The 15,836-nt window shown below is 34.3% G+C and overlaps 1 protein-coding gene across 3 annotated transcripts in view; it reads left to right on the top strand.

Annotated features, from left to right (window-relative positions):
* The first annotated feature begins 227 nt into the window (after positions 1 to 227).
* Positions 228 to 15,836, top strand: part of CEP135 (centrosomal protein 135) — a 31,949-nt gene continuing 16,340 nt past the window's right edge. For 2 of the 3 annotated variants that reach the window (XM_027885546.1, XM_027885548.1), the window contains exons 1-15: positions 228 to 540; positions 2,015 to 2,181; positions 3,309 to 3,499; positions 3,998 to 4,165; positions 5,556 to 5,697; positions 6,108 to 6,192; positions 7,147 to 7,275; positions 8,946 to 9,161; positions 9,742 to 9,807; positions 10,630 to 10,780; positions 11,755 to 11,948; positions 12,463 to 12,606; positions 13,154 to 13,297; positions 14,084 to 14,161; positions 14,322 to 14,473. In XM_027885546.1, the coding sequence (XP_027741347.1) occupies positions 2,069 to 2,181; positions 3,309 to 3,499; positions 3,998 to 4,165; positions 5,556 to 5,697; positions 6,108 to 6,192; positions 7,147 to 7,275; positions 8,946 to 9,161; positions 9,742 to 9,807; positions 10,630 to 10,780; positions 11,755 to 11,948; positions 12,463 to 12,606; positions 13,154 to 13,297; positions 14,084 to 14,161; positions 14,322 to 14,473 (1,973 nt within the window). In that variant the 5' untranslated portion in view covers positions 228 to 540; positions 2,015 to 2,068. The remainder of the gene's footprint in view (positions 541 to 2,014; positions 2,182 to 3,308; positions 3,500 to 3,997; positions 4,166 to 5,555; positions 5,698 to 6,107; positions 6,193 to 7,146; positions 7,276 to 8,945; positions 9,162 to 9,741; positions 9,808 to 10,629; positions 10,781 to 11,754; positions 11,949 to 12,462; positions 12,607 to 13,153; positions 13,298 to 14,083; positions 14,162 to 14,321; positions 14,474 to 15,836) is intronic. The other variant, XM_027885547.1, reaches the window with a different exon arrangement.

The following is a 15,836-nucleotide window of genomic DNA, read 5'->3' on the forward strand; positions in this document are numbered from 1 at the left end:
TACTTCCTAGCCGCGGTTTCTGGAGCTCTAACATCTGTCCATTAATTTTTCGCCACAGTTACTGTAAAAGCACTTTATCCCCGTACAAGCTGTGACGCAGTTTTCTTCTTGATGTTTCTTCTGTAAAACTTTCTCAATGTGATTAGTAAAAAAATCTTTGCTTTCTAAAACACGAGCTTTTAAACCAAATCTGATTAATGATTTTAAAGTAATTTAATCTTTTTAACTGGTACGGTTCTTCTTAAGGAGCAGATTGGCTTAGGAGTTATCCGTTTAGTCATGTAGTAGTGTAGGATGTATTCCTGAGCCCAAAATCTAGAAACAGTAACACAATCACTGTTTTCCTGAATTCAATACAGAATCCTCAACATCAGTGCGGAAAAACGAAGATCTCATTACTTTTAGCTTTAATCTTTGGCTTCCAGAGGAGTACAAAAAGCATTTACTACACATCAGGACATTGACTTCCACTTAGTGCACTGACAGTTACCATTTAGTGGACAGAAGTGTGCTGCTACCTCCTCCAGCCATCCCAGTACGGTACGTAAGGGTTTGTTCTTCCTGCCATTGCTTAGTTAATATCTCAACATCCTGAACCTCTTTAAGCAAATATTTTTGGTAGCACCTGGAACAGATGCGGTGCTTGTAAGACTGATGACTCATCATGGAGCAGTACCTGGCAACCACAGACTTGTTGCTTGACTTGTAATGTTTTAATAAAATGAGATGAAATCTTCCCAGCCTTCGACATTAGAGAAACTTGCATGTTTTCTCATTTCATTATTAATAAATAATTTTATTTTCAAATACCTGCATATATTTCTTTAATGTATTTTTTTAAATCTAGGGGATTGTGAAAGAGCATGGTTTGGATGATATCTGTATTCTGTCCCTTTCATATGAGATGCAAACAACACTTCCTCAGAGTGGTAGTTTGTCTGCTGAGGTCTTTGCAGCCAATTTCTGAAGAAATGTGAGGGAAAATATTTTACAGAAGTAACTATTTTTAAAAAGTGTTTCTAACTATTGAAGAGAGATTTTCACATATGTAAGAGTCGATATGCATGCAGGTAACCCTGGGGACTAAGCCATAGCTACGGTATTAAGGAAAAGTTTTTTCTGAAGTCAAAAATCCTGCTTCTCCAACAGACAGGCAGAGAGATATATACAGTGCTATTCATGGGAAAGAAGGTTCTCCCATGCTGGGCCTTTCCCAGAAGAAAAAACTTCCTTGAGTGAAAATTCTTTTATCCTCCTCGAGTAAATCTTCCGCATATAATTTTTGGGTCCCTACTACATATGAAGAAACATCAACTTTAGTATTTGATTTTTTTCCTCATTCTATGTCTAAATCCAGAAGGACCTAATGATGTAAAAGTTCTTATTCCCTCAAATGGCAAAACCAAGATTATCATCTCGATTCAGATATAGTAGTGCTGCTCCAGTCCCTTTCAGATCAGTTTAGTAATAAAAAGATAACTAATTAATTGGAAAAAAACAACCCTCTGATCCTTGAACTGTATATTCCAGAAAATGATGCAGTGGTTTCTTTTCCTCCCTGTTTTTTGTCATAGAAAATAAATGTTCAAAGTTAATCCGTCTTTAACATTTTACACATTTAATGCAATTTTACAAATGGTTGGCATAAGTTATGTTAAGTACTGACTGGTAAACTTTGAAAGTAAGATTTATATATGAAAGAAAAAAATACACATGTTTTTTGAAAAGTATCTAACAATTTGCCTTGTGGAAGATAAAATGATGACCATGATTCAAAAGAATCAGAATCTAAAGAGAAAGCTAACTGCCAAGGCAAGTATATCTTTTCAAAGAAATACGTAAATATGTTTAAAACCTTTTAGTTGCTCTGTGATGCTCGTTTGGTTTACTGAAGTTTTAGGACATGCTTATGCACTGTATTTTCTACGCAAAAAAATGCTTTGTTCCGTAACTTCTTTTTTCTGTATTATTACTTCTTTTAAGGACTAATGCTGTAACCAACGATCTTTTTCAGGTGTCCATTTTTCTTGACTGTGACGAAAGCTGCTGCTTTGGAGGTGTGTTTACCATGAGTACAAATGCAGAGCGAAGGTTCACTAATCTCAGGAAACGTCTAGATCAGCTGGGCTATCGGCAACCACTGGGAGTGGAGAGTTTGCCCTTGGTGGAAAAGCTTTTTAGGTATTCAAAAGGAGATTAATTAAAAAAAAAATGTAATCATGTAGTAGGTATTGTTTCATTTTTGACATATAAGGAAGAATGCTTAGTCTGAAGATCACTTTCTGTCAATGTTATTTCAGACCTAACGTTAAGTGCCTGTGTATGATGAAGTCAAATGGGTTTGTTTAAGTGATGAGAACATCTTAAGATTTAATCCAGTAGAGTTGTTTTCTGTGGTCTAGGAAAATTCAACTTTTCTAACACCATAAGAGAGCGAAAAATAGTCACTGTTGATATGTGCTTGAAGGACACACTCTTATAACTGGTTGTATAAAAAATAGTCTGTTGTCTGATCTTTGACTTTAAACATTCATATCTCCATTTACTGTGATCTCATTCAGAGAAATTTAAATTTGCTGCCTCTGCACTTCTTACAGGACAAAGAAGAAAAACAGGTTTTCAGATGACCTTCTTAATATATCTGCCATTTCATGGCTTCAATGGGATTATAAACATAGTAATTTCCACACTAATCCAGTTATATTCAGCTGTGCATACAAATATAGCTATTCTGGTTCTTTTGCTCTCTAGCATGTAATACAGATGGAAGAGCCATAGGGACACAGGTGTGGAGTAGTCTGCCTTCAACATAAAGTCTTATTCTGATGTCTAGAAGATAGTTTTACTTTCTCCATCCCTAGCTTTGATGTTATTTTCACAAAAATGTTTATAGTTTATGTACCACTAATCTCTCTTACGGTACTTCTGATCCCTATATAAGTACTAGTGACCTTCTGTGGTAAGTGGTGCTAGAACTTGCAAAGTGCTTGGAGGAAAAAAATCATCTTGCTAAATGTCACTTTTTGTAGAAAAGAGAGTATATTGAATTATCAGATCTAAACTCCTGATATGCTTTCTGTCTTTTTTTTTTAATATTTGTCCCGCCATTTCCTATTGACTTTTTTTTTTAAACAAATGGTTCCCATCTTTCAGTTTCTCTTACATGAATGTTCTGTTTGCCCTTGTTCGAGCCCATTTATTCCCCCTCTTGGGGAAGAGATTTTGTTTCTCGGGTCACAATAAACATTTGCATCTGCAGTGTAAAGGCTGATAACAGTGCTAACACATCTGATGCTCCTTTATTCCAGTGACTTAGTTCATACAACTGAGAGCTTGCGGAGTGCAAAGTTATCTGCTGGAAAAACTGAAAAAGAATGCAGCAATTATGATACCATTTTGGAACCATATAAAACAGAAAATGCAAAACTTACCAGGGAAAATAATGAGCTACATTTAGAAATATTAAAACTGAAAGAGCAATCTGATCGTCATGTTAAAGGTAATATAAAAATGATGATACTCTTTTTAATTCTTCCATGCCAAAATAGAATTGTGGCCTAATCCTTGATCTTCAGATTCATTTATCTGCACTTTTAAGTGAGTGGGAGTCATTGAGTTTTGTGCCTTTAATGAACTAAGGCTTATGCTCAGACATTTCTTTTGCAGTTAAAAAACTTCTGAGGTCCTGTAAATCATTGTTTGAATCAAACATGAGAATGTTAGAAATTTTAACATATACTTTCATACCTTGAATTGGTACTTTTTTTTTTTAAATTAAATATTACTGTTAAACGTGCCTTTATTCCACAGTAGGGGGTTATTTACCAAACATTTAAAAATATTTTTTGTATGTGTAAATATATGCACATATGTATTTATATTTGATAATTTCATGCTATGGGAAAAGAATATAGGATTTTCTTTATGCCTATTTTGGTCCAACTAGGAAAAGTAATAGTGAATAAGAGAGATAATACTGCTTTTCTCTCCCTTGAAGACTTGAAAGCCTCCCTAAGGAGGGCTGAACATGGAACTTCTGACTTGAAATTCCTGAATAACCAATATATACATAAAATTAAGATGTTGGAAAAAGAGAACAAAGCCAAGACTGAAAAAATTCAGCAGCTTCAGGAGAAGAATCTGCAAGCAGTGGTGCAAACACCTGGTGAGTGTAAATAATCACAGACATTTTGACATTTCTCTGGGCTTTTTTGGATCTGCAGAACATAATATTTTCTTCCTCTAGTAAGAGAAGTTATCACAGTAAAATATCCAGTAGAATAACATTACCTGTTAAAAGGTTTGGCTCTGAATTCAGTCATTTCTCTGTATGAAGTTTCATTGATTCATCACTTGTGTTAGGGACAAATTTGAATCCAAACTTAGATTCAGTAGAAGACTATTAAAATATGGCTAGAAAGCACTAATAATCAACAGCTTTTTTTTTTTTTTTTTAATTTCTGCACCTCATTTAGTCAGAGGCAGGTTGTTTGACACTTGAATATTTCTGACAGGTAATTGATGTTGTGTAAGTGACTAATTCACATTTTTGTAACAAAGATCTAAAAATAGCAAGATGCAAAATATGGCTACAAATATTCCAAACCTCTGGAAGCTTACAGATTTAAAGAGTCTTTTGTTAGCTTAAAATGTTCTATCTGTTACTTTCAGCCTAATTTCTTTTTATAGGGTTTCCTTTTTTTTAAATTTTTTTCAAGCTGAGGGAAATAGAATTATTTTGTGAAATTTTGAAAATGTCTTTTCTTTCCAAGTCATTGAGTTATCTGTGTATTTTGGGCATCTGATAAAAGTTAATAGATTATTAGGTAAAATTAAAATTTCTCTTATTTTTCCACACCTTTCTGCACTTCATGTCCTCTGGTTCAAGGATGGCATGTTACACTTTTACCTGTCTTCCTGCATACTTGCCCCTTGGTCAACAGTCCTCTGGGATTTTTCTTTACTACATCATCCAATATTGTATGGTCTTATTTAATAATTTGTTGAAGAGTAATTGTTTCACCTGGAAATGATACTGTGTTTTGCTTTTTTTTAAAATATAATGTTACGACACAATCAAAGAACAAAGTGTACTTGGTATGCTTATGATATTCACTGAAATGACAATAGAATAGAAAGAATAAAAACATTACCAAGCATTGCAGAGGTCAGTTCAATCATAAAATAGTTCTTAAATGTGGGGGGGGAAAAGTCTTTTATGATGTTTTAGCTTTCTTCATAAGGTAAATCACTAACAGATTCAACAAGTTGGAACTGTAAATTATTTAGGGTCTTCAACACTGGGGAAAATTATTTATACTAAACTTTGCATGTTTCCTAATTAGAAAGGTAAACTTTAACAAAACTGATATAAACCTGCAAGAATGGTGTTGTCTGAAATGGATAAATTTTATCAAATTATTACAGAAAGATTAAAATGGTGAAATGTGCCTGTTGAGAAGCAGGACAATAAATAGGAGAAATAATTTTGTATTAAAGAAAATTATTCTCTTGCTTTAACTCCAAGTAATACAGCTTTGGGTTTGGGTTTTCAGGAGGCAGAAAAAGGAGCATTCCCTTCAGGCGTCAGCGCATGCAGATAGACCAGCTTGTGCCCCCATCAGGTGTCAGTGCCTACCCAGTTCCTCAGCCAGAGGACCCTTATATTGCAGACCTTCTTCAAGTGGCTGATAATCGGTAACGTAAAGAACTTCTCATTTTGAACTATAGCTGTACCTTTGATTCTCATTGTACTGTTCTTTTTAATTGGTGATAAATAAAATCAATCTTCCCCAAGTTGAGTCTATGTTGCTCATGACATGAACTGGTAGATGATTTCCCTTGACCTGTGAGCTTTTTTTGTCTTTTCTCCCCTGTCCTGTTGAGGAAGGGAAGTGAGAGAGCAGATTGGTGGGGGTCTGGCAGCCAGACAAGGTCAATTTGCTACAATATCTCAAACAACAGACCCTGCATTAGTATTTTGTATGAACAAAATTATTTCTTTGGGAAATGTTTGGGTTCAGGAGCAAAGAGAAAATACTTATATGGAATTACATACATACAGTTCTTCCATGAATCCACATAAACAATATGTTGCTACATTTCAGAATTCATGAACTTCAGTCAGAAGTGACAGAGCTACAAGAAAAACTGGAGGTATCTGAATGTGGAATGAAAAACTATAGCAAACAAGTATGTTTATATCATCATTATTTTTGTTGTTGATGTTAGTATTAGTACTATTATCCGACTGTAGTAACCATGGCAATGGCCATCATGTTTTAAAAATCTTGTTGGGAAGGCACTGTAAGGCTTGTAAAATACAATTATTCTAACTTATCTATGTTGAGCTGTTTCTCTCCTCTGCTTCTGTAGACAGCAGCAATCATAAAGTACTTGTCCATTGGTTTTGCTGATATATTTTGTGTATTAAAATTACATTAAATAAGCTAAACTTGACAATCATAGCTAGAAGTTGTGTATGGTTTTTTTAGTGCATAAGTGTTTACTTCTCCAAAATAGTAATTTGACCTACAGATATATTAGAATGATTTTTTCCACTGCTTGGACTGGATGTATTTTTAAAATTTTTAATAGTTAATTTAAGAAGAGCAGGTTTTACAGTACTTTAATTAGAATGAATTGATAAGATATGTACAATCCTAAAGTGATGGAATTGCATAAAATGTTCATATGTGATGTCTTCCAATATCTGGGGATTGATGGACACCACCCTTTTTTTTTTCCTTCATATCTTGTTTTTCCCATTCCAGTATTTCTTTTTTTCAGTGACTGGAATAGTCACTAAGTTAGCTCATTTAAAAACCTTTTCCCTAAATTTCAGGGCTAGTCTCAGTTATATTGCAACATTCATTAACTTCATTCAAAATGGAAATTGTTTGGTTTTCTTCAAGAAAATAATCTGGTAGAAATTGTTTCAGCTTTTCCCTGCAAATGCTGTTTGAATAATTTGTTTTTCTTTCAAAGCAATCACTTTTTTTTTAGAAGAACCCAGAATTAAAATATATGTGTGTATATATAATATAGAAATTACATTTTTAGGTGCATATCTTTTTACTGAATGTTACATATGTGTTTATTAAATGGTATTTAAGATAGCATAGAATTTTTATTTCCCCCTCAAAGGTTGAGCTAAGAGACAAAGAAATCGAGCGCCTGTTGCTGGCATTGGATGGTGGGCGTTCTCATGAGGTCTTGTCTCTGGAATCAAGAACTAAAAGTAATGAGAAGCTTATTGCCCACTTGAATTTGCAGGTAATGGATTTATTAGACTTGTTTAATCAAAACTAAAAATATTAGCGATTTAAACCCACAAAACTTCTAGCTCTTCAAATAAAATCACTATAGATATTAAATGAATCTATTTAATTTGCCTTTCTTTTTAGGTGACAGTGTTTCTTGTCTAAGGAAATTTTGTTTCTCGATTTAAAAGTCTGTCAGAAAGGTTTTAGTAAAGAATTCTGTTAACTTGCATATCTACTTAGTATGTCAATCTGAAAGTATTCAGCAAATTTCTGTATGATACACTGTTTTCACCGAATTTGGAAATACTTTTATTTATTTATTAATGTACATGCCATTTAGAAACTAACAGTGGTATATGTGCCTATGATAAGGAGTAGCCCTGTAGATATTCTCTCAGAGAGTGGGAAATCTTCCTCATTGAACTCAAATGTCCCCACCTTTTTTCCAACAAAGACTTGTGAGGAAATGATAAGCTTAGGATAAAGGTATCTGTGTTTACTGTGCATATTATCGTGCATTTAGTATTGGTCTCAGAAGGAGAATTTAAAAAGTAGGAGATGAACTGGAGTACAAATCAAGTAAAACCCATCCCTGGATTTGTGCCATCAATTCTTTGCTTTTTCCAACTGAGTTTGATGTTTTGTGTACTGATTGTGCATAATGTGCAGTGGCATGGGAGCCACGTTGGAGAATTTATTAGCTCATGTTCAGTGCTGCAAAAATACAGAATGAGCTGTGACTTGGAAGCAGTACAACTGTGTGCAGGAATCCTGAATTAGTAAGTCATGATGAACACAAATTGGTTGTACAGAGAGTGAGCCCGGAGCTGTGTGAAGCTGATTTTGGACCACCAGGACTATTTGCTCAGGCTCAGTCCCAATGTAACACTTTTATTCTGTGACAAGAAATGTATGAATATCTTCATGTAACAGTATTCAAAAATGTGAGAGAGCTCAGATTCTCTTCTGTGTCTACAGCAATTCTGGAGTTTTGAGGAAGGTTGTGTGGAGGTAGAAGTAGAGAATCTCTGTTATCTTGCATCTTTAAAGATACTCAAGGCTCCCATTTCCTGGGTAGTGTAACTTAGAGTGTATATTTGTTATTCCTACTCCACATCCCTGCCTCTCTTCACTTTGCTCTTGGGGAATGGTATTCTGGGAAAAACAGTGTCCGTAGAGCAGAATTTCTGAGCACTTGTTTAAGGTGCTGAGATATGTTAGGGGCAAGATAGGTTTTAGGCATCTGATCTGTAAGGCTTCATTTTGATGAAGGAGACTAAACCTATCAAATAGTACCACAGATGTGGAGAGAAGAATGTGCTCTTGTATCTTGTGAAATTTAGAAAACTGATTACACTGGGCCTACCAACCTGATGCCCAAGAAGGGTTTCTATACACATCTCTGCTTTTCAATATTTTGGTTTTAGAGTAAACCTCAGGTTCAGGAGATTAGATAAAGAAAGATGTAGTGATACATTCCTTCAACTTGCACCTTCGTAAAATAATAATTTTTTCCATGTTGATAAACATTGTTTTAAAAATAGAAAATATTGCCATTTTTAGTCGGGTATCACTTTTTTACTGTGGATAAAGAGAAACAATATTTCAGAAGATTGGGAGGAACTTTTGCTACCTAGTTTAACAATGCATATGAATATTTTAATGAAAAATGTCTTTCAGGTTGAGTATCTTCAGCAAAGAAACAAAGAACTTGAAAATCGCATTCAAGAGCTCTTGGACACGAAACAAAATGTGACTAGTGAGGTGGTGCATTTAAGCAATAAAAATGAAGAACTGTGTCAAGAACTGAATGAAATAGATCACTTGGCACAGCAGTTGGAAAGACACAAGGAAATAGTGCTCGAAACTGCAGATAAGGAAATAGGAGAAGCAAAGGTAACCACTAACGTGTCGCAGAGTGAAGGATCTGCTCGCCTTTATTTGGCTTTATGTCTTCTACTTGCAAGGAATGACCTATTGGCTTGTGAAAGGAAAAGTAAAAGATTTTTTTTTCCAGTTTACTTAATATTATACAGAATTTCTCACTAAAGGATGATTAATTACAACAATTTTGTTTCTTTGCTGTACTAGGTGAGATGAGTTTAGTTGAGGGGCAATCTGTCTTTCTTCTAATAGCTTAGGACGAAATAAAATCCTGAGATACCTGAAAGTATTGATAGGCAATATATATTTGCAACAGCAGTGCATATGTTTGGAGGGGTTTTCCTCTGTGAGGAGTGATGCAGCAATTCATTTAATTGTTGTGCTCCAAAAGAGCATTGGTGTTTATACCAGAAATTTTTTGTGCTTTCAGTTCATAGGAACTTCACTAGTTTATTACAGAGAACTAATTATACTTTTATTTCTTACCAAAATAGTCGTCTTCCTTTTTTTTTTTTTTTTTTTTTTGTAACAAAGGAATTGTTGTCATTTTGAATATGTAACTCTTAACATATAGGTTAATTTTGGTTGATAGAAAGAAATTGAAAGAAAACACAGTGAAATACAGGATCTCCAAGAAACAATAACAAAGCTTAAATCAGTAAGTAAAAATATTTTCAGTTCTTGTTTGTAGCATTTTAATCATACTGTCATCCATGTGAGTCATTTATTAAAAAACCATCAATTTAACAATCAACAAGAGAACATTTGTAGTAGCCCAAAACTCTTCTGTAAAAAATTACTAATTAATAAATGAAAAACCTAAAGATACTACATCATACTGTTGGAAAAATAAACCGTAAGAAACCTCAACTTGTGAATAATTATGCAATACTTGGCTCACTTAAAAGCAAAGCATAGTGGCCCAGGTAAAAAACATCAGTATTATCAACTCTTTGAAGACCTAAACTCTCTCCATATAGCAAGTTCTATATTAGCTGAGTACAGTGTTTTCTTTTAGTGTATCTAGTGAACTTGCAAATACAAAAATACTTAGTTTTCAGGGCATCAGATTGTAGGAAAGGTGTGCCAAATAGCATTTGATTAGCTGCAGGGTTGGATTGACTGAGATGCTGTACTGTAAAGTACTTTAATGCCAACAGTGTTACCAAATGTCATTAAAATTATTTATTGTTTTAATAATTTTTTTCCCCATGTTTGTATCCCACTGTCCTACTGGTTGGTTTCTTGAATTAAACAAGTGTTAATTTTCCTTGTTTTCTTGCTGATTGCAAACTGTCAAAAGTAATGTTTACTTTGATGTAATAAAAACCAGTATAATAACAATGTTAAAGCATAAAATATCCAGGTTAAACAGAAGTAAACAGTGTTGTATATTAAAAGTAACAAAATGTTTTATAATTTTTTTTCAAATGTCTTTATTGGCACTTCTAATTTTTTATAATAATACTTGTTACTTCAGGAGTTGTGCTCATGTCGTAGGGAGAACGAGAGACTGAATGAAGAGCTCTTTGGAAGAACAGGTGATAAAGACAATCTTGAGGTGTTGTTAAACCAGCTTCAACAGGAGAAGCAAAGGCTGACAGAAAAAACAGAGAACTTAGAAATAAAAGGTAAATCATCAAATGTAAATTGTTGCAAATTCCTGTAATTTTGAAATAGAATACTTTCCTAGTTAAGATACAGTTAATAATACTAAAAGACTTTTGATATACGTAAATTAAAAGAAAACTGTAGGTCTTCAGTCGTAATTGAAGTGAAAACTGTTGTCATGGGAAGATATTTTCATTCTCTATGTGAGAACTGAAAGTAGAGCTTTTTACTGTGATCCCACGTTATATTAATTCTATGGAAGTTTCATGCAAGTAATTTTCAAAATTGTTTTTATACTCTGTCATTGAGTGGGTGGATTCAGACTGTGTTTTTTGAGAGCTTTATCCAGTTGGATCTTGAAAACCTCCATGTGTGGAGATTCTCCAGCATCTCTAAGCAACCCTCTCTAAGCAACTATGTTTGTCTATCCTCAGAGTAAAATATTTTTCCCTGTATTGTTTGTCATTGCTTGTAGCAATTAATCTTCATTGTTCCTGGTTTACTTACTATGCACCTGTGTGAAGCAATTGGCTCCCTGTTATGTGTAACTCCCTCTTGGCACTGTCAGTCTGCTCTTAGGTCTCCAGCTCATCTCCAGGCTGAACAAGCTCAGTTCCCTCAGCTGTCCCCTGTAGGGCAAGTGTTCAGCTCCCTGACCAGCTTGAAGGGCCTCCCTTGGACTTAAGTTTATCAACATCTGTCTTGTACTAGGAGGGGCAAACCTGAACATGGTATTTTAATGCAGTCTGATGAACGCTAAGTAAAGGGGAATAATCATCCCTCAGTCTGTTCATACAGCCCAAGGTGCCGTGAGGCCTCTATTGGCCTTATGCTACTCACTCATGTTTAGTCTATCAACCAGGACTCCCACATCTTTTTCATCAGGATTGCTTCAACAGTTACTGGGAGTTAGCCCATCCCAAAAGCAAGTGTCTTTGAGGAAATTAATGACTTTCCTATACAATTGGGTTATTTTGCTTTGTTTCTTTTGCAGAACGAGAACTTGTCCTAGAAATAGAAAGAATGAGAGTAGAATATGGTATAGCCCTAGGAGACAAATCTCCATCTCGTCTAGATGCATTTGTAAAGACTTTAGAAGATGACAGAGATTATTATAAGCGAGAATTAGAATATCTTCAGAAAATGATAAGACGAAGGTCTAGCCCAAGCCGCAAGACTCCAGAGAAGGTAAAATTCCTGATGTCTGGACAAACTGAAAAAACAATGGAAATACTGTAGAAACATTTAAGAAACCATCAAATAATATTTTCAAATTCAGTGACAGGAAATGACTGTAGTAATTTTCTAAATTACGTTCTTAATGCAAAAAAACAACTGAGAGAAACTCCAATGAACTTGCATTTTATTTTCCTAGTCACATTTTACAGCAACATACTGATTAATTATTGATCATTTTGTGTGAAATAAATAGAATTAGATAATGACCAGAAAAATAAATAGAATTAGAAAATAACCACAAAAAGATTGAAGTCGTACTGTTCACTGCTTTGCTTTCTCTTCTTAACGGTTAGTTCTTATTGTTTAAATTATACCACCAATGTCAGGCTTTTTCTTACAATGAAAATTTATTTTGAATGTATTTTTTTATGTATTACTATTAGCAGGAGTTCTTTTTTGGTATTAATTATTCAGATGTTTTAACTAGCCTATTTTAACATAAATTTTATTGGTCACTTTGCAGGGTGAAGAGCTTAAATTGATCACTAGAGAAAGAGATGAACTACGGTCCATGTTAGACAGATTTGAAAAACACATGATAGAAATTCAGTCCAATGTCAGATTATTGACTGCAGAAAGAAATAGATTAAATGTTCTTTATGAGCAGGTAAGAAGATTGTTTGTAATTTACACTGAAATAACCAATTAACTTTTGTTGTACTCATGCTTGTTTAAAATGAAAAACCTTTATAAAAGAACTTGAGTGTAGACCTACTAGAATACAACAAAGACCAATAAAATATGTATCTATTTTTATTATTTGTTAATAAAATTATGTGTTCCACTTAGTTTATTAACTTGAAAGCCATTATAATGACATAATAAGTACTGGCATTCAGAAATGAGAAAGATCAGGAAAAAAGTCAGTAGAATGCATGAGAAAGTTGTGTAAAGATAACAGCCAAGAAAGCAGTAGTTAACTGATAAGAGAACAGAGCAAAGTTAGTCTATACTTGGAACAGTAAAAGAATGGTGTTTGTTGTCAGCATAAATTGTCACTCCACTGAGTGATTTAGGGAATACATTTTAGTTATCTAGGGAAAAATAAGACTATAATAGAACTTATGTTGTAACAACAACATTGAAAGTTCCTTTTGTTAGTGTGCACACTATATTGCAGTCCATGGATGCTAACAAACAATAATCTTTTTAAGTCTCAAAGTGAGTTGAACAGGATGAGAAGAGAAGCAAAACATAGTTTAGTTTCTCAAAGTCACGTGGAAGAAGAAAGAGACATTGCACTGACCGACTTTAGAAGACTAATGGCAGAAAAAGAAAGCCTCAGAGAAAAATTAAAGGTGAGCTTTTATAGCTTCACTGCTTACAGTGAGGTGGTGTGTAGGGAAGGCTTGTACAATAGCGCTGTGTTTGTATCTGGCTCTCTGTCAGTTCCCCTTTTCGATAACTTTTGATTTCACACTTGCTTGAGAGAGCTCAATGAATTGTATCAAATTTTCCTTGTTAACACAGTTCCTTGTTGGGGAAAGGGGGAGAGAAACATGCTTTAAGTATTTCAGGGCAAGCGTGGTATCACCTTGTGTGAAAAATCTAGATATGAAGCGCCAACCACAGAATACTTTTGTGGGTATGCACTACTTTGAAGATGCTTGTGTGTCACTGTTGTGGAAGAAATCATGCGCTTCGCTCACAAGAGAAAAGCAACAATATATTTTATGCATTTAAGGCAATATATTGTTAGCTTTGTAATCTACCTTATATTTTGCAAGTAATGATAATCTAATAAATCAATTTGAAATATCTTAGGGCACTAAGCTATACATGTGTCTACCCTGTAGCTCGATGAACTCTACAGCAAATCACAAACACTAATTTAGTTGGATCTAAACATAAATATACTATTTTAAAAAGTCTAAACCAACAACCAAAACTAAACTCAGTGATGTTATATTTAACTGCAGTGGTGTATTTTCAGCTAATGTTTTGTAGTTTTACAGAGAGAGCTTTGCATTTGGTCATTCATCTAAGAATGTAAAGCAATTTTTTTTTTAAACACGAAGCTTAAATTTCTATGATCAAATCTAAAAATGTTTACCTTGTTACATGTAATTCTGTATTTCTCTCAGATTCAGCAAGAAGCAGCAAACCTTGAAAAATCAAAGATGCAGCATGATATTTCAGAACTGGAGAATAACATTCAAGGAGTAAGTGCGTTTTTAGGAAGTAAGCTTTTATTATTTCTAAAATAGGATAGACTGTTTCAGCTATTAATTTTATTAACTGCTTTCAACTTAAATTTATTTAAAGCCAAGCTGTTATAGCTTTCTGCAAAAATAATGTTTGGTTATTTATTTTAAATTGCAGCTTGAGATGGAGAAGTGTGAACTAAAGTCTACAGTCTCCATCCTGAAAGAAAGAATAAACTATTTGGAAGATGAATCAAAATTGAAGTCCAGTAAACTTGCCCAGACTTCTGATGATTCTTCTCAGTTTAAAGCTGAGATTTGCTCACTTCGGTAGGTCTGATACAAAATGATCTTTCAGAGATGCTAAAATAATTTTGTTTATTCTATTACTCTAAAGCAGAGTTGAGTTCCTGGAAAAGACCCTAAAATATTTTAAAAATCACTTATACTGTTTGTATCTTATGGAAAACTAAGTGTAAGTAAGGAAAATGCTGTGGTGGCTTTTCACAGCAAGCTCCTCCTGAAGTTATTTGATGACCAGATATATCTCTAACTTTTATGGCAGGTTGTGAATGAAAATTTTCTCCTCCTTCCAGAATAGTTTCATCTAATAGCCATGTTCTCTGTTTATGAACGTAGCAGAACTGAAAGTTTCTAAAAGAATTTCTAAATGCAGTTTGTTAAAAGGAAGACAGATGCCTTTGCAAACTGCAGCAGTAGGACCAGACTGTGCCAGTTTTACAAAGTTGTCAGTAATAGTGAAAATTTTACGCCCAGCAGCAGGCATTGGTATTCCACAACTGAGTGGTTCATGGAGCATCATTCCGTAATGGCATTTTACATGAGCTGGTTTTTTGCTAATGCCATCACGTGCATACCACAGTTCTGAGAGCTAACATCTTATAATCCATAGACACAGTCTGTGGGAATTCAACTAACTTGCTCAGAACTGGAGGATCAAGTGTACCCATGTATTTTTAAGGTCTGTTTAAACTTGCAGCACCATTGCTGGGCTCTTTTAAAGTTGTTTTAGGAAAGAGCTCCCATCAGCTGTCTAAATGTCATAGAACAAGGAAAAGGCTTAGAGAAAGTAGAAACAAAGTATTGAAAATCTGGGCAGAAATTTGAAAATACAGTGGAAATGAGAGCCTTTGATGTAAGAGATGACTACAGGATAGATAATTCTGTAGATGATATCTTTTGAATGTTTTACAAGGGAAAAAAGGGTCTGTGCCTTATTCTCCCTTCCCCCCCTGAACAGTAGTACTACACTGCGCTGTACACTAGTGGGGGGTAACTGTGAAGAACTGAAGTTGAGAAGCAGGACTTGAAGTTTATTTAATGCTCCTGATTGCACAAAGAGGGCTCTTGGGAAAACAATTAGAGTATTTGTTTGTAAAATTGTGTCAACATTCATAAAAACGAAATACCTTGTTAAGTTCCTTATAATTTCAGTAGAAGCATTGATATTATGAAAAGAAGGATATAAGGGCTACAGTCGTTTCAACATTTGGTTCTACTTTGTGCATGGTGGCAATTTTTTAGAACTGTGTTTCTCCCCCTCCCCTTGTTTGTTTTTTTTTCCTCTAAAATTTCACTCTGAACTGGGTGAGAGCACTCTTTATCTGCAAACATGCTGCATTCTGGATTGGTGGGTTTTTCCTAATAATGAAAAGCTTCTGTAGCTCTTGTG

This window comes from Empidonax traillii, unplaced genomic scaffold, assembly GCF_003031625.1.
Source record: "Empidonax traillii isolate 1590-97213 ecotype Southwest subspecies unplaced genomic scaffold, ASM303162v1 scaffold167:size2001844, whole genome shotgun sequence".
In the NCBI taxonomy this organism is placed as follows: Eukaryota; Metazoa; Chordata; class Aves; order Passeriformes; family Tyrannidae; genus Empidonax; species Empidonax traillii.